Source organism: Megalobrama amblycephala, linkage group LG4, assembly GCF_018812025.1.
Source record: "Megalobrama amblycephala isolate DHTTF-2021 linkage group LG4, ASM1881202v1, whole genome shotgun sequence".
In the NCBI taxonomy this organism is placed as follows: domain Eukaryota; kingdom Metazoa; phylum Chordata; class Actinopteri; order Cypriniformes; family Xenocyprididae; genus Megalobrama; species Megalobrama amblycephala.
This window is the reverse complement of record NC_063047.1, coordinates 25,508,559-25,531,847: the sequence shown is the minus strand read 5'-3', so window position 1 is coordinate 25,531,847 and position 23,289 is coordinate 25,508,559. Positions and strand designations below refer to the sequence as shown.

The 23,289-nt window shown below is 36.7% G+C and overlaps 1 protein-coding gene across 3 annotated transcripts; it reads right to left on the bottom strand.

Annotated features, from left to right (window-relative positions):
* Nucleotides 1-148: 148 nt before the first annotated feature.
* On the bottom strand, nucleotides 149-22,002 carry rab28 (RAB28, member RAS oncogene family). 3 transcript variants are annotated; one of them, XM_048188547.1, is made up of 8 exons: nucleotides 21,599-22,002; nucleotides 16,085-16,181; nucleotides 13,742-13,830; nucleotides 12,802-12,931; nucleotides 3,607-3,710; nucleotides 3,245-3,322; nucleotides 1,912-2,008; nucleotides 149-1,167 (listed from the first exon to the last, which is right to left on the bottom strand). In XM_048188547.1, the coding sequence occupies exons 1-7, from the start codon at nucleotides 21,671-21,673 to the stop codon at nucleotides 1,916-1,918; spliced, it is 666 nt and encodes a 221-aa protein (XP_048044504.1). In that variant the 5' UTR covers nucleotides 21,674-22,002; the 3' UTR covers nucleotides 149-1,167; nucleotides 1,912-1,915. The 3 variants fall into 3 exon arrangements, with proteins under 3 accessions (XP_048044504.1, XP_048044506.1, XP_048044503.1); XM_048188549.1 differs by lacking the exon at nucleotides 1,912-2,008 and having other exon boundaries at nucleotides 149-1,023; nucleotides 1,063-1,167; XM_048188546.1 differs by lacking the exon at nucleotides 1,912-2,008.
* Between the last annotated feature and the right edge of the window lie 1,287 nt (nucleotides 22,003-23,289).

The window sequence follows — 23,289 nt, the reverse complement described above, 5'->3', positions numbered from 1 at the left end:
GAATGATATTAATATTGGACAATATTCCTGACCACATGTCTACATCCTCCTCCACATTAATACATCTTCTGACCGTGGGATTTGGAAAAGACATATTTTACTTTTCCAGAGGAATGAAGATGGAGAGAAAAAAAAACAGACATCCATGTCAACGTGTGTTGTGACATTTATTCCTAAACGGTACAACGCTCTACAACACCTGGACAGGCTTGAGTTTACAAATACATTCAGTATTTAAATAGAAATATTCAGAGGTCGTATAATGAAACTTCTCTAAGTAGAGGGATCCGGACGTCCCGTGGAAATGAAAACACTCACTCGCGCACAAACCAACAAATCACTCAAATAGAGTTTACAGGCGGCCGGCAAATATTCAACACAAGACGTCTCTGTGTGACTCCTGCTTTACTGCAGATTATTGGTCCAATATGATGCTCGTAAACATCAAATATCAGTCATGAACACGGAGGGGGAGAGTCACGTCCATGAATTTCAGATATTCGCTCTGGATTTGCCAAATAATAATGAAACTGGGGGAAATACTGGGAGTCAAATGATTCACCTTGAAGAGTTATTTATATTGAAATGTGCTCAGAGTGGCCTTCTATCAAGGTACTTTCTTTCATAACAAACACACACACACACACAAACACACGTGTCTGCTCTAACCTTTGACCTCTGACCGGAGGAAGTCAGGCCTCCGTCGGTGCGAGCGAATTCCCCCGCAGCTGCGAGGTCTCGGTTCGCTCCAGCAGCAGCATTTACACGCAACGATCCTCTATAAAACTGTCTCGACTTGCAAAAACACAGATTTAAAAGGAAAAACGTTCACACATTAAAGCTTTTATGGAAAACACAGTATCTAATTGGCAAATGAAAGAGGAGAAAAATATAAAGTGTAAATTTTGTGTCCGTTTCACTGGTTCAGTCTGTTCAGAGTCCAACACGAGTCTTTCAGGATCACTGACGCTCACGAGAGGACAGACGTGAGCACACACACACACACACACACACACACACACACACACACACACACACACACACACACACACACACACAGACGATGTATGGCGGTCACTGCATGACACACATGGAGCTGCGCGGAGGGTTGACGGCTCGAGCCACCGACTCCTGACTGTAGTTCACGATGTCGGCTTTAACCACGTGCTGCAGGAACAGAGACACATCTTCAGTCACTCATCATCATCATCATCATCACACATGGATGAACACTAGCAGTCAGTTCAGACACAGCTCTGTTATTATAACATGTTAAAATAATAGTGATAAACTCTGAAAAAGTCTCAAAATGAAGTGAGTTTCTACTTAAAACAAGAACAAATATCTGTCAATGGAGTCAGAAAAATAATCTTGTTTTATAATCTTTATTTTTCTGACTCCATTAGCAGATATTTGTTCCTTTTTAGCACAAACTCACTTAATTTTGATTCATTTTTAATATCTGAAATCAATCTTCTCCAGTAAATGTATCTTGATTTAAGAATATTTAGATATTATACAGAAATAATGATTAACAAATACTGCATACAGGTCTAATGTTGAACAATTTAAGCAGAAATGATAAAGATAGATACAGTTTTTAAGATCACAAGAAACAAATTCGGTGCATTAAACTTCTGACTGCTAGTGGATCATATACATATATATATTTATGATAATGTAAAATAATGTGTGATTACTGAGCCTTTACATGTTCATATGATGCACATGTGACTGATACTGTACACACACTACAGAGCAACACACACTTTAAACTCTGAACTACTGGATTCAGAATCAATATACAACAATGATGAAAACACACACACACACACACACAAACACACACTCTCACAAACACACACACACACACACACACACACACACACACACACACACACACACACTCACACTGTTATTGGACAGAGCAGATCTTGCTCTGATTGGTCTCTTGTCTGATTGGTCCCTCATCCTGAGGATAATCCACCAACTCTGCTTTGACAATACGCTACACACACACACACACACACACACACACACACACAATGGAAATAAAGAAATGGAGAGAAGCAGAACAGAAAAATGAGGTTTCATGCATTAGATAAAGAAGAAAATAAAGATGATTTACAGATGACAAACAATACAGAACTGAGTGAGATTACTGTAATATCTGAACACACACACACACAAATGAACACACTGATTGAAGCAGTGCTTCCCACACATAGACTTTACTTGGGCGGGCCGCCCACGTATAATAACGGCCGCCCAAGTATATTTGGAGACACATTTTTGCTTTTATTATATTTATCCTCTTATACTTTATATCCGCGCAAGATAATGAAACCATCTGCGATCGATTAACTAGTCGTTTCGTATCTGCTCGTTATGTGTGCGTCAGAACTGTTTACATTCCACACGGGCGCTGCATTTTGCAAAGTCACAAGGGGGCGCTGTTGTGTGTTCTACAGGCTCGTGCAACAGCGCTTCAGACTGCTTCAAAGTGATTCTCAATCAATGAAAAGCGCAGATTTATGCCAAGCGATTGCTAATGAACTCAAGTTGATGAATTATTACAATGTCTACTTTATGGCCTTTATATAAAATGTTTTAGACGATTGTAAGAATCTGAAGGATCAGCCTGCAATAGTACAGACATTTCAAAATAAGAGTCCCAGTGTATTTCGGGCTTGTTTATAAATCAAAGTCACACGCTAAGTTTTTTCTTTTTCTTTTGGGCTTTATTGGTATTTTGGTTACACAATAAATTGTATTTAATTTGATTTCCATTTAATTCATAGTAAATTACTGTAGTCTCCCCCACAGGAATAAAAGACTAAGAACATTATTTGACACATATATTATTCATTATATAAATTTTACTAGTAAAATCTGTGTCCCATTCACTGAGAGAGACACTATATGACAGCAAGGAGAACATAGGAAAATGTGAACCATTTAAATGCTGCAATTTTGCATAATTTACAATGCATAATAATGCATAATATTAGTATGTAATTAAATGTAATATGTTATTTAATTAAAATTAATTTCAATAAATAAAAATACTGTTAAAAATCACATTATTTGTTTGTCACATGTAGTAGACCATTTTTGTGCCGTGGGTAATAGGAGGATTTTTCGCCCGGCTACTACCGCAAGTATATTTCAAACATGTGGGAAGCTCTGTTGAAGTGTCAGTATGAGTGTGTTAGAAAAAGCATAAACCAGCGATCATAGTCACCTGCGACTGCTCGATCTCGGCTTTATTCAGCTTTATTCCTACAATCTCAGCCGCCAGCCTCTGGAAACACAGAGACACCTGCAAACACACAGATACACACTGAATAAAACACCACACACACACACACACACACGTCACACACACTCTCACACGAAATGCTTTATTTGGATTCACAATTAAAATTGCATAATTATAACAGAAACCAAATGTTTTAGTTTATATTTTCTTGCAGAAGTTTTTTTTTTTCAGATGCAGACGTTCTTTCAGCCGTGTTCGGGTGTGTGTGTGTGTGAGTGTTTGTGTGTGTGAGTGTGTGTGTGCGAGTGTGTGTGTGTGTGTGTGTGTGTGTGTGTGTTACTCACAGAGTCTCCCGTCTTCGCAGACACAAACTGACTGATGAGTCCGTTTTCTTGACAGAATCGCTGATGTTTTTCCATCTTTACTGTCCGCATGTGCTCCAGATCAACTGCAGACACACACACACACACACACACACACACACACGAGAGAGAGAGATGATCAAAATTTAACATTAACGGTTATTTTCCTGTTCATTACTGTGAAGCTGCTTTGAAGCAATCTGAGTTATAATATATATGATACAATCTTGTGTTATAAATGTACATTTAAAAAATGTAATATAATTAAAATACATATTATAATTTTGCATGAGAACGGCTTCATTCTGCTCGTGTTTCATGAGTGAAGCTCAGTGTGTGGAAAACCTTAAATATCGTCTGCGTTTAGAGTTTGAAGGACAGTAAATGATGACAGAACGATCCCTAACTCTGTCTGCTTTCACACACCTGTAAGCTCAAGATAACGTCTCAGCCCTGAGGACACACACACAGATGTGTCATGTGATCATGTCATGTGTGATCTGGAATCTCGGCAGTGCTGTCAGCAGGACTGATTTAGTGAGAACACAACAATGGCGCTCTGACACCCGTAACACACCCGTCTGTGATGTCACTGCGGGGTCACACAGAGGTCGCGCACCGGGGTCACAGGAGACTCTCCACAGCTCTTTTCACTTCTGTGTTTCAGACACACCTGTGTGTGTGTGTGTGTGTGTGTGTGTCATATTTCTCCATCTCCAAATAAACAACCACATTGAAAAATCCTCAGTATTTTCCAGCACAAATATCTAAACATTCTTAAATCAAGATACAGTAACTGGAGAAGAGAAATGACTGAAGATATTAAGTCTTTTTATGAAAAATATATCAAAATTAAGCAAGTTTCTGCTTAAAACAAGAACAAATATCTGCCTGAAACTAGAGTTGACACACACACACACACACACAGATGAGGGAAGATGTGTGTCTGCAGCTGTAACTAAACACTCATAATCCCACAGATAGTTCAGATCCTGTTCATGTCTGCACTGCCATCAGTCAACTGGCCACACACACACACACACACGCACACATTAAAGTATCTCGTCAAATAAAGCACATTAATATGCTCCTGTCAGACATTTAAGCAATTGTTCACCCAAAATTATCATTCTGTCATCATTTACTGTTCTTCATGTCATGGCGCTGTGTTGATTCACACACACACACACACACACACACACACACACACACTGATCTGATGTTTTCAGCGTCTCGATTCACAGTAAAAGCTGCTCAACATCAACATCTGATCTGATCTGCGTCGCTTTAATGCGTATTTGGGAACGAAACACGTGCAAAACATCTTCACAAATAATGAGAAGCGCTGATCAACAGAAGAGAAGCTGTGGGTTCTGTCAAAATAAAAGTTTGATGGTATAACATTTGAAAATAAATAGCCATAAATGTTTACAGTAGTATTATAAAGTAAAATGATCACGACTATTATTATTATTATTGGTGCAATATATAATATTTTATGTCCACTAGAGGTCGCTAGAGGCCTATTCAAAACAAAGGTGTAGCTTGACGACGGCAAGTTTCCGAGCGTGGAATCTTGGGACATGTGATCTTCACATCACAGCCGGTGGAAACAATCGGGATTGGACTTGGGCAGAACTCATGTTCATGGATGTGATTATTAACGTTACTGTAGTGTGAATCAGAGCAGGAGCGAGTGTTGTGGAGCTGAACGAGGAGCTGGAGCGATTGATCAACACACGCCTCACGAGCAGCGGGACTTTTATTATGACACAGTTGCCTTTTCCGGTCATGAGTATGAGGTAACGCAGCTCTGTTTATCATATTAGATACATTTGAGAGTGTTGAAAATGATGTTATAACGTTACTCTGTGCGTTCGCTCGGCGGCTGCTGTGAGACACTGTTACACACTGCAGTAAGATAGATCGATTTTACAATATCATATTAAATGCTGGATGATTGTGTTGATAAATGGCATGCAATTAATTTTAAAACATATCGTATGATGGAGAAAATACTGTATTACTGTTACTAAAAATAAAGCTGCATCTGATTATGCTATGTTAGCTACTTCACAAAATAGTGTTTTTCTCTGAGGCATGGTAAAGCATGAGACTCGCAAAAAATCAAGAAAATTAGATTTAAACAATAAGACTAAACGTGTTGAGCTATATAACAACAATTCGTTTTCTGTCTATAAATATATCAAAACAGTTGTTCCCTTGTCTATTAAAACATGTAAATATTAAAGCGTCTTTGGTGTTTCCATGGTTTCTACAAAATAAACCGGAAACCGAGGGTAACGCGGGTATGACGCCATTGACAGGCGACTCCTCACACGTCCCGGAGCCTTGGATAAAATTGCAATTTTCTCACGATTTACAAATAGTTGCAAACATTTGGGATATTGTAAGTACTCAAGTGAACAAAATATATAACACTGGCCTATTGGTTATTGGATATTCTACTGCAAAAATATTACATATTGCACCTTTAAATACAGAATTTTTTTTTTTTTACAATGAAATATTAAAATATGAATATTTTTTCTTTTGTTTCAGATTTTTATCTAATAAAAAATATCTATAATTATTATAATTTTATGGTCATATTGATATATAACCATATAAACATTTTGGGCCAAATTGCACAAGCTTTTTTTTTTATAGCATTTTAAAGTCTGCATGAAATGCAAATGTTATAGATCTTATTCAATTTTTTGAGCTCATAATGTTTACAGTGAAGCTTCATATGCAAGATTCTCCAATCATTTAGTGCACTTAAACTCCGCCCCTGCAAGCTCACGCTCATCTGCATACACTTCTGAGGACCACGCCCACATCTCAACATCCAATCAACAACTGATGCACAGAACCAAGCCCCGCCCCACATTTATTCTTTTTCAAAACTCTGTTAAAATCAGATGTGGAAGAAAAGATCCGTTTCGTCACGACTTTCATCATTTTAATTCGTGCAGCTTTAAGATCATCAAACCACTAACCGCCACACAAACACATTAACACACTAACATCTGTGCGGATCACATTCAACCCACAAGATCCTCTGGCATCTCAGTGACAGGCCTCATTCATTACCAGCACAAATCCTGTAGAGAAATATTTAGCTAAAAGCTATTGTTACCAAATATAGCGAGTTATTTTAGCTCTCGAGTTTAACCTTCAGAACAGAGGAGTGTTATTCTGCTCTGAACCTGAACGTCACCGTGAGACGCACACGCACGCAAAAACAACAGTGAGTCGCAGGACGGAGCGTGAAGCGCGGCTCCAGGGGTCCGTCTGCAGATCGGGGGCCATTTTTCTCCCATAATCTAATCTAAAGCAGCGCGACACGCTGATCCTGCGCTCGTCTCTCAATCGGACGGATCTGGAGGTGGTCTGCTTCTCCTCAGTGTCCGTGCACAAACCCGCGGCGTGAGAGACGAGCGGGAGATAGCGCGGAGAGTGATGGCGACTCCTCGTCCCTTCCACCGGCCATGTTTACATAAAGCGCCGCCGTCCAGGAGCCCTGCGCTCACTCACTGTCACAAACACGTCACAGCATCGATCAGTCAAACACACACTCCAGAAACAGCAGCAGACATGAAGATGAATCGATCAGTTTTACCATGACGTTTCGGCACTGTGTAACAAAGAGAAAACACACCAGCAGGAGTTGCATTGAAGTTTTTAATCATATAAGCTGCACTACACTGCATGTATTATCGAGTGTGTGAGGCGGAAAGTGATCAGCGATGGTAAACAAAAGCATGTGACAGACTGACGGGCGGTGTGAAGCGTAATGTGTGTGATTCAACAGAGCGACTAACTTCATTAGAGAACACGATCAGTTAAACGCTTCACCGTCCAGCTGCTTCCTGCGGCTCTATTCCATTAGCGGGACAGCGGGCGAGCGTGAGGTTAAAGGTCAACGCTCGCTCGCTAAGTGGAGTAAACACAGGAGCGTCGGTTCACGTCAACACTCGCGCACCGCGATCCACACAAACCCATTACAGTCACAATCAGATGATGAACGTACTCTCTTCTGTGTGTATTTATGATGGGAATGTGTGTGTATATTACATGCACATGTGTGTGTGTGTGCGTCATACAGTTTTATGGGTCCTCAGGCGTGTTGAAAGCCAACAAAAGCTCCAGTGCTGAAGAGGCCACACAAGACGCTCTCTCTCTCTCTCACACACACACACACAAACAAAACAATAGCAGACACACACTTTCCTTCTGTACTAGAAGACACACACACGTACCTGACACACACACACGCATGTGTGAAGCGTAATGGCCCGTGATGTACCACACAGGTTGCGAAAGGCCGCTGGTCTCAGCAGCACCATGTGCACCAATATTTACCCAACGATTCAAGCGGCACATGGAGAACTTTCCACACACATGCCACTGAAAGAGATCACATGACCCTGATCCTGAGCTCTGATTGGTGCTCGGACTCCACGTCCAGGTGTGACTCGGGTCATCTGACTGCTGAATATGACAAACATACACACACTGATACATATTACACACACACAGAAACTGTGCAGCTCGTGTTTCACCACAAAATCATCTTCTTCTTTTATTTATTTATAAAGCACCTTCAACTCATGGATGACCCAAAGTGATGAACAATACACGTAAAATCAGACAAAATAGAACGAATACAGTAAATAAGTTATACCTGGTTAAAAGTTATTGAAAATAAATGTTTTCAAGCAAGTACTTAACAAGGTAAAGAGGAAGCCGGTCAAAATCAAAAGAAATAAACTATTTTGCATAAAGAACTTGAAGCCTATTTTAGAAGCAATGTAACATTATTTTGACAACCGCACACATTTCCTTCCTAATTTTTATGTCTGTCAATATATAAGCATATAAAACATACTGTATATAATTTTTTTTTTTTCAATAATTTTCAATTTGATTATAATGAAATCAAAATTGGTTTAAAATACATAGAAAAAAGTAAAAAAAAAAAAAAAATTTGACCATTCAGAGAGAGAGAGAAAATGAAAACAATGATCTTCAGCAGGACTGTGAGCAGCTAGAGAATGACATGAGAGCTCTGTGAGAACTGCAGGAGAACTGCAAGAGAACTCCATGAGAAGTCCACGAGAACTCCCTGAAAAGTGCACGAGAACTCCACGAGAAGTGCACGAGAAGTGCACAAGAACTCCACGAGAAGTGCACGAGAACTCCCTGAGAAGTGCACGAGAACTCCACGAGAACTCCATGAGAAGTGCACGAGAACTCCATGAGAAGTGCACGAGAAGTGCACGAGAACTCCACGAGAAGTGCACAAGAACTCCACGAGAAGTGCACGAGAACTCCACGAGAAGTGCACGAGAACTCCCTGAAAAGTGCTGGAGAACTCCATGAGAAGTGCACGAGAACTCCACGAGAAGTGCACGAGAACTCCACGAGAACTCCACGAGAAGTGCACAAGAACTCCACGAGAAGGTGCACGAGAACTCCCTGAGAAGTGCACGAGAACTCCACGAGAACTCCATGAGAAGTGCACGAGAACTCCATGAGAAGTGCACGAGAAGTGCACGAGAACTCCACGAGAAGTGCACGAAAACTCCAGGAGAACTCCATGAGAAGTGCATGAGAACTCCACGAGAAGTGCATGAGAACTCCTTGAGAACTATATGAGAACAGCACGATAACAGTATGAGAAATGCACAAGAAGTGCACAAGAACTCCATGAGAACTCCATGAGAAGTGCACGAGAACTCCACGAGAACTCCATGAGAACTCCATGAGAAGTGCACGAGAAGTGCACGAGAACTCCACGAGAAGTGCACGAAAACTCCAGGAGAACTCCATGAGAAGTGCATGAGAACTCCACGAGAAGTGCATGAGAACTCCTTGAGAACTATATGAGAACAGCACGATAACAGTACGAGAAATGCACAAGAAGTGCACAAGAACTCCATGAGAACTCCATGAGAAGTGCACGAGAAGTGCACGAGAACTCCACGAGAACTCCATGAGAAGTGCATGAGAACTCCATGAGAACTATATGAGAACAGCACGATAACGGTACGAGAACTGCAGGAGAACTATATGAAACTTTAGTGGAGGGGAAACTGATCAATGAATAACGACTTCATGTTTAGTTAATGATGACAGAATCGAGCAGTGTGTGTGTGTGTGTGTGTGTGTGTGTGTGTGACTGCTGTAAAAATGAATCTATATTTGTGAGGTCTGCCCTCTACTCTTCATCTTCATGGGAACATGCAGGTCTGCCCACACACACACACACACACGAGCCTGACAACCAAAACAAAACAGAGAAGAAAGAAAAACAGCGCTCACTTTCTCTCCAGACGATTCCCAGCAGACAGAGAGAGAGAGACAGACACAATGTCCTCGACTAAAGTAGGTAAAAACTAAAGTCTGACTCTGATCGACTGATTCACACTGAGAAATGAAGCAGCGAAACACAGTGAGTCCAACTCTGATCACTTCAGAGCTCCAGAAGCTGCTGAAACAATCAAACACGACTATCATCATCATCATCATCATCATCACCTCATACACACAATACAGATCAAGATCATAAAGCACAAAACATCATGATCTGACGTACTGAACTGAAACACAAACACTAAGTTAACCTGAATGTTATTTGGCCCAAAACAGAGATTATCTGAGTAAAAAATGAAAATAAAAATGTCTGCTCCATTCTTTCCCCTACATTCTATATTATTTTATATTATATATTCATATATATACATATTATATATACATTAAATATTCTTCTATTTTATAGACACATTTCTTGCAAGTTTATTATATTTATATCTTTATAATATAATAAATGATCAAGAAATATAATAAAGCATCAAAGAAAAATTCATACAGAATATAGCTGGGGAAAGAATAGAGATTTTAATTTTATAAAAAATATTTTATATTGAATATTCCATATACTAATAATCTATTTTTTTTTTTATTATTATGTGAAGAGATGGTATTTTACTAGCGGCGTGAAACATCCACATCCACACACACACACACACACACACACACACACAGCTCCCACACACAGGGGTCAGTAAAGATGGTCAGTCATACATCAGAGAGGTCAGAGGTCAGAGGTCAGAATGATACATTCACTGTTGAAACAGTTTAATTCATCACACACTCATAACAAACACACAGCGCTGTAATGGTTCCAGATTTACACTGACGTCCATGATGAAGACACTTCAATCCTCATTAATGTTATGAAACTAACAGTAAATATTAATATCTCATCTGAACTACACTGTAAAAAAAATCAGAATTTGAGAAAAACCCCAAAAACATTAAAGCATCCCGTTTCAGGGTTTTTCTTTACTCATCTTTCATCAGCTTATTAAAGTTGATCTGTGCTTTTATCAATTTGCAAAAGTTGTGATTTAATTAAATAAACATATGCGGTGAAAATAAAAGCGTGATGGCGTAACGTTTTAAAATGAAGAAATTAAAACAGCCATAAATACTAGTAATGTCATTTTACAGTTAACATTATTGTTGTTGTTATTATATTATTTTTTAAATATGCTAATGTTTTATTTTACACTGAAATATTACAATAGCATTTTTTATTAATATTTTTATTTTTCAATAATAATAATAATATTTTATAGTCATATTGACATAATCACAAATTTTGTGTAGCCCTACAAACAAACACAGCAAACCTAGAACAATTTTTTAAAATTGTATTTTAAATAACAATCATAAAACCTTCATTAGTTTTCCCCAATCGTGCAGCTCTATGATTTTACATGTTGAACCGAGTTCAGTTCGACTGCATGTTGAGATCTTGCACTCTGCATATTTCAGAAATCAAAACTGTGTCTAAAGTACGAGAAAAACCAGGAAGGAAAGACAGAAGAACAGCGACACACTACTGGAGACGCTCCGACAGACTCATGTGTGAGATTCAATACAAAGACGTTTTTATCGCTCATAACTTCTGGAGAGAAACAGCGCAGACAACGACAAGGATGAACCTCTCTAGTGCGCGTGCGTCAGACGCCTGTGTTCATGTACGTGCAGTACACTTTGAAAGGCTGTACACGTGGGTTCACACTTTCATCTAGAGCAACAAACGACTTTCTTTAATGTTCTGGCCTGTGCTAGTAACGCGAGACCCGCAGAGAGTTACGCTGGCATCAGCAGACAAGCGTTAGCCTGCTTTAGATCCGCTGTCACATCACAGCCGCTGTGTTTGTGTAAACGAGGGAGAGCCAAACCGAGGACGAGTGAAGTACGGTGAGCACACGGCAGGTCAGCCGTCAGTCTCGTTGAACACGCTACGATTTCACAGGTTCAGAAATCGGACAAAATCTGGTGATTATTCATCAGATCAAAACTGCTTTAGCACAATCTAAAATATTGCTATTGTAATTTTACAGTTGTACTGTAAAAAATATTATAATATATTATAAATAAATATATTATTATTATTATTTTTCTTAAAAACTCTAAAATAAAACTTTTATTTTAGCAAAAAATTACAATAGTATAATATTTTTATTTAGTAATAACAACAATCATAATAAAATAATTAAAACAATCACAACTTGCACAATCTCTTTAAGATAAAACTTTAAAATTCTCCAAAGGAATGTTCTTAAAAATCATCATTAATAACTTCTCAAAGTTAGGATAACCTCCAACTTGTCCCATAGGTGAGATGTTTAATGAATTTATGGGATGTTTTAAATATTAATCATTACAACAGAACACTAAATACATATGAAACAATCCTTTCATCAGCTGTGACGTCAGCACATCACACACACTTCAGTCACTGAATGACGCTTACTGTTTACAAAAGATTAATAGATGGCAAATATATCCTTACGATTCACAGTGTAAGTTTTGAATTTGTTGCATTAGACAAGAAAACCTCAGGAGGAGGAAAATGTGCGATCAAACAACATCAAGGACTTATTTACTTCTTAAGAAAACAATTACAATGTTCTGAAAATATCTGAGAAATTGTCAAGAATTGCACTTACGAACATTCTAGAATTTATCTTATGAACTTTTTTCACTGTTTTCTTAAGATGTTTTTGTCCCAGAATTGACAATGTAATTACATTACATTCTTCCTTTAAACATTATGTGAGTGTGTGTGTGTGTGAAGTGTGTGTGTGTACTCACTCTTGTTTCCGATCAGTGATATCGCAGGTTGTGTGTCTGACTCTTCGTTGGCTTTTCTCACCATGTTCAGCCAGTCTTCAAGATTCTCAAAACTCTGAGAATTAGTGATGTCATACACCAGCAGCACACCCTGCACACACACACACACACACACACACACACACACACACACACACACACACACACACACATTAAGTAGGTATCATTTCAAAAGCTTAAACACTCAAAATTCAAATCCTTTCTGGAAGGATACTTTAAACTCTTTCAGCAGCTGCTCCCCCTAGTGGACGGTGTCATATTTCATGTTACAGAATTTACAGCACAATTTTATAATCAAATCTTTTTCTAAACTTGATGAAACACATATCGTTGGTGACTGTTTTGTGATAGAAATGACATTGTGACAGAAACGTATTCATTTGTGACAGGAGACACGTCATGTGGGCGTCACCCGGTGGCTGTTTGTGGTACAGCGCCTAAATGAAATCTCTCAGAAACCTCAATTTTTGTGATATCAACTTCAAATATGGAACGAAACTTGGTTAGAAATATGACTTTGATTTTATAGCAAATAGAGTCCAAATTGTTTTTGTAAAATATACACAATTTTATTTCAGTACATTTGCTTAACAATCTTTTTACACTTAAAAGTTGTCTTCTTAAAAGAGATGAACTTTAGGTCTATATTCTAAAGCATTCATGAGGTACAAATATTTCAGTTCAGATCTGTGCTGGCAACTGAAGAGATCGTGTCTGAATGTGTGTGTGTTTGAACAGCAGGTGGCGCTGGAGTGTGTGTGTATGTGTGTGTATTATCTGCAGGTTTCTGCCTGTATTCTGCACACTAACTGTATTGATAAGCGTTATTTAGCATCACAAATATTCATCCGCTCAAACACACACAAACAGCCATATTTATGAAACATGATTTGTCAGTCACCTGCGCTCCGTAGATGTACTTGTCCAGCATTTTTCCTCCGATGGTCTGTCCTCCGATGTCCCACACCTGCAGCGCCACATTCAGGTTCCCTTCAGAGAGTCAAAACATGTTCACATTAAACATCAGTTCAGCTCGAAGACACCCAGCATGTGTGTGTGTGTGTGTGTGTGTGTGTGTGTGTGTGAGTGAGTGAGTGTGTGTGTGCGTGTGTGTGTGTGTGTGAAAAGAAACTGATTATGGAAACAGGATGTTTTTATGTTTTTGCAATGCTAAATTTAAAAAGAATGCATTTTCTGTAATAATATTATATATAAAAAATAAAAATTACAAAATAATAGAAATTAATATAATTCAATAAAATAATAAATTGTATTATTTATATAATAAATAACATAATAAATTAAATACATTTTAAATACATATAATTATAATAAAAATAATTTTAACAACGTTAATGTAAATATTTCTCCAGAGCGTCACAGTCGATGCATTCAGACTATACAGTCGATGTATATATACAGACGAGTCTGTTCATCCCACACTTCTCTTCACGTGCCTCTATAAAGATCTCTTTTCTTTATTTATTCTAGAATTCAATCTTTACGGTAAGTGACTCGCACGTTCTGCCAGCGTAGCCGAATGTGCTGACGCGGTGTGTTTCTCTCTCTCTCAGTTATGGTCCATAAGAGCGTGAAAACAGAAGCGTCCCAGCATGAGAACGGACCTGAAAATAACCCGTCAGAAGGAGAGAGCGCAGCGCGTTCAATACGTCAAACAGCACACTCACAATAAATAGACGCTAACAGACAGACGGACTCTGTTTAGAGCGCCAAACGACGACTTCACTCCTGTAATTACAGCTGATTCAATTTCCATTCCAAAGTTTACACACCTTACAAAAAAAAAATCAATTCTAACATTTAAACAATAGAATAATGTGACCTACATTTCACAACAGCCTGGATGCATCAAAGTTTTGGTTGGTCAAATCTTCTTTTTATGTTTCTTACTACTTCTATTTATAGAAGTAAATGCTGTAAAAAGAAATGTACATGGCGTATTGTCCCCTGCAATGGATAATAGCAGTAAAAAAGATGCGCTTACCCAGATCTGATTTCAGTCTGCAATTAAACATCAAACTAACTCACATTCGACATTCTTACCTGGTGCTTTACAGTACACAATCTGTCTTTGAGAAGAGAGTTATGTGTGTTTGTTTAGGAGTTAAGAGCTTTCGTAGGTAATAAAGTTGAAAAGAGGCAGACGTACAACAAACACACACACACTGGAGTGATTCATTCAGAGGTTCAGTACAAACCCACACAAACACACGCCGTCCAGCAGCAGAGCTTCAGAAACACTTGAAAACATCAGTGCGAGACACAGAATCAGGACAGAGATCTATTCATACGCATCGAGTCAATTAACACCATTACACAACCTCTGTCAACAACGCTCAGATATATAGACGGCTGACGTGAAAATCTTAGAGAACGAAAGACTGATTGGTGGTTTTCATCAATTGGATGAACAAAAACTTCACCTACAAATTATCTGTTCAAATTCTGAGTTCTTTTTTTTTTTTTTGTTAGAAATTTTCAGCCAAATGTTGGAATTGTCTTTCCGGAATTACTTTGTTCATCATGAACTACAAAATACAGAAATGTATTGAAATAAACAATTGTCGTTAAATAATAAATCACGCTATAAGTTTTTTTATATAAATATTTGGGTAATTTTGTTGGGAATTTAAAGAATTACAATGGAAAAAAATCAACCCAATGAAACAATACTTCATTAGTCCTGCACAAGCAAAAAATAATTAAAAAGTACATCAAATTTGAAATATATTTAAAATTTCTTTAAATTTCAGGTGATTTTAATTCCACTTCCTTAAATTTGAATAACAAATATGCTTCCTGTTTGAATGAAATTCAGAAATTTAACTGGAATTTCAAAGGCATTCTCAATGCAGTTCAACTAAAACTTGAACTAAAATGAAAATGAAAACAGAAAATATATAAAAAATATATAATAGTATAATAGTATCTCAATGATATTAAAAATAACACATTACACCTCCACATCATGGATAGAGAGATTTGCAACATTAATAAGTAGCTTATAGATTCATGTTTTTTCGCGTGGATGAAGCATGTCGGAGGAACGTTTTTAATAATACTATTTTATAATTATTATACATGCAATGTTATGAGCTATATTAAAAGAGAAAGTGAACTAAAAGAATTCTGAAATCTAAATGAAGAATAAAGTTTGTGTTATTTGTCAACTACTTACTTGCTTGTGTGTATGTGTGTGTGTGTGTGTGTGTGTGTGTCTAACCTGGCAGGGTGATTCTCTTGAGGAAGAAGTCCAGCCCTATCGTCTGTTTATACTGTTTCCCAAAAGCCTCTTGTGCAAAGCGGATGGCGAGAGATGTCTGAGAAACAAAGACACACACACATAAACATCAGAACATTTTAAATTGAAAGAAATTATTCTCACCTATCCTGAGGCTCCGCCTCCCACTTCTCTTTGATTGACAGATGCTTCATGTCAAGTACTACAGCCAATCAGATCATGTGTGTGTGGACAGAGACGCCCACATACACACAGGACATCAACACACACCTCTAACTTTACAACACACAGAATAAAGTGACTTTCAAACATCATGCTGCCTACAAACTTGCAGTACTGCGAGTACCGAATGAATTACGGCCATTTTGATTTAATGTTGTAGACCAGGTATTCCCAAACATTTTTGTCAGCCAAACTACCTGAGATTTTTAATTATTTCAATAATTTAACAGCACATTTGCATATTTACGGTTCTCTGATGTCAGTTTATGGTCACATGACATGAAGCTAAACAGATAAAATAATCCGTTTTTTAATATTCATTTTGACTGTAATTGTTCGACTTACAGATATCACCCAACAGTTGATTAATCACAGTACATTGTCAATTGTTTTGTGAAATTAAGTTTTCTGAAATGTTTTTGTCTAAATATGCATACGAGACACTGTCTAATTAAATCAAACAAATTTGCATACATTTTCAGAATATAAATATGAACATTGGATAAAGCCAGGTTCAAAATTCTTGCTTGATTTTGTTGACATAATAGAGTTAAATGTTTTTACAGAGGGGATTTTGGATTAGTCTTTTTATTACTTCATAAATCAAAAAATACTGTCAATGGCTGGAAAAAATACATTTTCACCATGTTTTCAGGAATAAAATGTTAATATATACCATGCAAATGAAATATGATCAAACCCCTCAGTAAAAAACTTCAGCATATAGATATGAATAAAACTGTAAGTTTTGGTGTGTGTAACTGCTGCTGAAAAGGAGGAAAAAACTTTTAAAGATATGTATGGTAATTGAAATCTACAGACGCAAATAGATGAAGTGCAATAAACTAAACACTTAAATGTGTATTTTGGATGTTAAGGAAGCAAAATACACCAAAATCCCAAAATGGACCAGTGCATGAATGCATGCAAAAATTATTTTTTTCCTGTAACGTCTTATTCATTTAAATTTTACATGTTCAGGATTTATTATTAGCCGTTTTTACAAACACCTGGCAGTTCCTTCGCCAACCCCAGTTTGGAGAAACCTGTTGTAGATCAATAAAGCTAGACTCTACAGAGAAACCCATTCAGATTCTACAGTCACATGGTTTCTGTTGCAGTACTGGGTGTACAGACGTTCAGTTTGAACACTCCAGCAGGTCACAGTATCCCACAGAGCGACTGTGTGTCCGTGAGAGAGGACAGACTGATCTAACAGCACAAATGTTTCTGACCGGACACTCGTTTGTGTTGGCGTTACGGTAGCGCGCCGCTGTCTGTTTTCCCTCCCACTCTAAGTGACGTTTAAACAACCCCATCTGGAGCCAGAAGGGTTTGTACACGCACTGCTACCCAGAACCCTCTGCTGCGGCCGCGAGGGTCACCACCGCTGAGAGGGAGAAACGCTGCCACACAAACCAAACATAGAAATCCAGGATAAAGACATTTTTCCTGTGGTCTGAAACCCTAAAAGACATTTCTAGTAGGAAAATTGGCCCTTCCTAAGACTCTAGTTTAGCGGAGAGACACAGTGCTTTCCAAACCCACCTCACGTCAAATGCTCTTCCAACACTGGACACACAAAAAACTTGAAAAATTGAACCGATATTGATTCTTAAATCTCAAAATTGATCTTTTAGTGCTGTTTTGAGTTGATTCATGAACAAAACTTCACTAAACATTAATTGTAGTTCCTGCCATCCAATAAGCTTTGATACTTTTGATATGAAACAAAGTCTCAGCTCTCAAATTTTGTCACTTTTATTATGAAATTCAAACAATAAATGTTGTTTTGTGTCTCTTTAATGTGTGGTGAAGCGGACGTGAACCGATCATCTCGTGTACTACTTGTTACAGCAGCAAATAAACATGAATGAACATCAGAAGATGGTGAAAGGTAGAGAACAACTAACTGAAATGAATCACGTTTCATGTAATCTATCAATCAGTGTTTCAACCGCAGAAATACGTCAATAAAACAGCTTGAGTCACGCAATGTCATATTTACCTCAGAAAAGCAATTCAATGACCATAAACTCAATAGTTAAATGGGACGACGGCACTCAAAATGAAACAGATGACACTGCTGACTTTAAAGGGATAGTTACAAATATATATTTATATTGGGTTCCTTAGAAAAAAGAAAGTCAGATAGGTTTGGCATGAAATGAGGGAGAGTAAATGATGACAGAATAATCATTTTTGGGTGAACGACCATTTTAAGTATCAATTTAACCTTTTTTTTTCTAAAAAATGTAAAAAATGTATATGTATATATATATATATATATATTTTATAGGACACTTAATATGTTAAGTGAACAATGCTCTCTTTGTTTCTGAAGGAGCAATCCTCTTACAAAGCAAAGATATCTGAGATATCGCTTTAGAAGATCTCAAAACATGACACACAAACCTCAAGAACAATGACAATCAAAAAATGTAAGATGAGACATCATGACAACAAACACTCATAACACTGTATAATAAGGTTTCATTTGTTAACATTAGTTAACTAAATTAACATGAACAAAAAATTTTAAATACTTTTAAACCATTTCTAATCTTAATTTATTGAACTTTTTGTCAGTAAATAAAAAAACACTAGTTTTTTCACTGAAAAGTGCCTATAATAATGTATAAAAAATGAGTATAACTTGCTTAGGGATTGTTACACATAGACAATTTCGTATGAAGGTTCAAAACATCCAAGTATAACTTTCTAAAGGAAAATAATCCAAACTTGGTTCTGTTTGAGTTCACAGTAAAAAAATAAATAAATAAAACATTCTCCCGTTTTTCATAATTTTGGTAAATTCATCAATTCTCAGAAAAATAAAAGTAAAACTGGGACTTTGAGCTACACTGAAACTTCAGGTTCTCCTGTTTAAAATGATATATGGCACTTTATCCTGACTGCTAATGAGTTAGAAAAACAAAGAAAAGAACAGGCAAGACAGGTGACCAAAAATATTCTAGGTCTTCAAGGGTTAATTTCAACGTTTACTAATACATCGTTAAATTCAAAGGTTGTGTCTCCAAAAATAAAAAGTTTTATGAATTCAATTGATTAAAATGGAAAAATAAAAATGGAAAACAAATTTTGGGGAAAACAAAATGGAATTTAAGAAAAAAAAATTATTTCATTTTAAATTCCATGATTTCAACATTTTAGACATGCTTTTTGATTACTAACATTAAATTTAACCATTAAATTGGAGTCCAGAAAAATTAAAATAGAAAAAAAAAATAATAATAATTTGAAAAAAATAAAAATAAAAACAGAATTCTGCAGAAAAAAATCAGTCCTGTTCCTCTCTTCTCTGTTCAATCTCAGTGTTTTGCTATTGGGGATTTTTAGACAAATTTTCACTCTAAAAAGTAATTCAGGGGATCTGTTACCACAATTTAAATAAATGCATGGTTGCAGGTTTAAAATTCTAATTTATTGTTTTAATTAAACCTTTTAAGTTGCAAACATTATTTTGTAGAGTTCTGTTGACATAATAATGTTGATCATTACATCAACTCTGCAATTTAAACTCAAATTTGTGCGATAATTGGCTTTTTTTTTTTTTTTAAATTAGGTTGTAGTAACTTAATGGAACCGTCTTGATAACTTCAGAAAATAGGCAGTGGATTTCTAGTTCCCAGCATGCTCTGCATATGACAAGATAAAGAGAATAAATAATGAAATTAAGTGTTAATTTATTTGTTGTTGATGTTTTATTTGTTGATGTTAATGTTTAATGCTGTTGTGTCTGACATTTAAATAAGAGTTTCTGTAATGTTGAATATTTTGTTGAAGTTATTTCAATAAATATACATGTTAAATTAGTTGTGTTAGCGTGTGCTATGATAGCTGTTGATTTGAACTAAAATAGATCAGAATAATTGGTTCCAGAGCTACAACTCTGGTAGTTCAAGCAACTTCATTTTTTTTTTTGAGTAATCAACTTAAAAATGTGTGTTTATGCTGCAAATTATTAAGTTCCTCTAACTCTGTTTAGCTTATTGGTTGAATGTAAATTCACTTAATGTTGTCAAAACTTGAAAAAAATGATGCAAACTGTGTTAATGTTTTTGTTAAGCCAACACTACTTTTTAGAACGAAGTAAAGAAACACATGCATGTTTGTTAGTAAATGGATTGAGCTGCTCTGCTCACACTGCAATATACTGACCAGCTTAAAAGCTTAAAGTCTATCTCTCTTTCTTGGTCTGTCATGTGTTTCTCCACAGCGAATGATCATGTCAGCATCATCACGATCATCATACAAACAGAGCGCACACAAGACTTCCACACGAGAACATGAATGAAGTTCACAGGAAAATCCTGCCATGTGCATCTAGTACAGATTAACCAGCTAGATTAAAACAATCAAACTGCTGATAAAAATAGCATTACGTTCATGTAATCTGATCATGCTCACCTGTGATTGACAGCTGTTAGTTATGAATTTATGTCCTTAACATATAGAGAGTTTCATTGATCTCCATGATCAGATCACTGCAATCAATTATTCACTAGAAAACACTGGATAATGTTTGATCCGCATCAATTCTGCAAAGCTACTTCAGGTAAAGCATGTTTGACCTGCAGAAGATGTTCAACATCTTTAAAATAAAAATATAGTAGTCACAGTGTCCACCAAAACACGTTAATGTGATATCAAAATATAAATAGTAGTTCAACTGGCACGTGAACCGATCATCTCTTCCTCTTTACTACTAGTTACAGCACCAAATAAACATGAATGAACATCAGAAGGTGTTGAAAGATACAAAACTTACTGAAATGAATCATGTCTCGTGTAATCGATCAATCAGAGTTTCAAACGCGTCAATAAAAGTTTGAGAACAATGTCACGTGATGTTATTTACCTCAGCCATTCAATGACAATAGCCTAGCATAGTTAGCAAGAAAAATTAAGTCTAGAGGAGCATTTTGCTAAATATATGCACTATATTACATATTCATTCTATTTTTGCTCTTATATAATTAAAAAACATAACGTTATTATTATAAAAAAAACATTTATAACATTAATATTGTTTAATATTAATATTATAGCAATGTAAATTAACATTATAGTATAGTAATACACGTTAATAGGCTAAATACGACACAGTTATAGTAGCCATATGTGTGGTTTAATGTTGTCAGGCGTCTATGGTGTTGTAGTTGTTGTGATGTTGACTGTAAAAGTGTTTCTTCTGCTCATATTTCATGATGTTTCGCGATGATGATGATTGATTTCTCGTGTATTTTGTACCTTTCCAGACGCTCCGTCTCCCAGCACCACGATCTTCAGCTGTCGCTCCTGAATCTCCTCCTCCGAGTCCGACATCACTCAACAATTCAACACAAACACACGATAACAGCTCAAAAACTCTCAGCCGAACCAGAACCAGAGATTTGAGAGCAGCGGGTTAATCTGATCACGGTCCAGCCGCCGCCATCTTCCCTCAGCGCGGACCAACACCTCCTCACGTCACTCTTCACTGTCAGAGCAGCTGTGAACGCGCTTTATGACCGTGTTCCGATCATCGATCAGTTCAACTCAGCAGTTATCAGTTTGAAACAGTTATCGAGCGGGATTTACTGTGTTTTACTGTGTTTATGTGGACAGCGCTCACCCGCCGCTACCGGAATAGACTCGTCCTTCATGACGCTTCCCTGTTACCATGGAGAGAGAGAGAGAGAGAGAGAGAGAGAGAGAGAGAGAGAGAGAGAGAGCACAATTCACTTTATTGGCATGACAAAAGTAGCCTACATTATAATGGCAAAAAAAATTTAATTTAAATTATTATATTTTATGTATATTGTTATAAAACTAAACCAGATATTTTATAATTTTGTTGCATTATAAAGTCATTTGTATATCTTTATCTACATATATATTTTTCTCTCAACATTGATAATAATTATAAATGTTTCTTGAGCATCAAATCATCATATCAGAATGATTTCTGAAGGATCGTGACACTGAAGACTGGAGTAATGATGCTGAAAATTTAGCTTTGATCACAGGAATAAATTACACTTTACTATATATTCACATAGAAAACAGCTGTTTTACAAAATAATAACAATATTGCTGTTTTTACTGTAGGCTATGTAATCTTTTTTCAAAAGCACAGAAAAAAATCATTTGACCCCAAATTTTTGAACAGTATGTGTATATGATGATTTAAGACTAATCATTAAGAAATCATGCACTACTAAACTGGCTAATTGCTTATTAATTAAATAACTTAATGAAAGCCGAATCCTTTCTGAATATAGATGAAGTGACCACGATTTTAAGAGAAACACATCTGGACACAGATGAGAAACAAACAAACAAACATCTGAAGCACTGAATCCATCTGTCATCAGAGAAAAGATTATTGATAGATTATTAAAATGTTCTTCACTTTCCTGTAGCTCAAACATTAGATCACAGCGCTCGCAACGCAAGGTCACAGGTTCGATTCCCAGGGAATGCATGAATGTGAATGTGTATTTGACTGTATGACTGTTTGGATTCTGCCTTATAGATATTTTTGCAAAACCTTTCTTAAGGATTTAAATGTTTTTTTAAAACATTTTCTAAAACATTTCTTATCCTCAAAATCCTTACTGTAATTGTCATGCCAATACAGCTGAAATTAATTTACAAAAGTGAGAGAAAGTCGAGTTTGAGACGTTTAAACAGAATTTGTCAGATCTGATCTCTCAATTCAATCCAGATTTATAGTGATACTGAAAAACTCTAAAATATTTTATGTGAATGTTTTTGGTAACACTGCCTTTGTTTAGAACAGACTGCATCATCTCTGAAGCTCTGAATGTGAGAATGTTGCTTTTATTCACAATGAAAACTAAGAAGCAAGAATTGAAACAGAATTAATGAACTGAAGTTTCTTAAAGCTTCTTTGTTGGCATCAATCGCTCCGTGAAGAACCTTTAACATCCATGGAA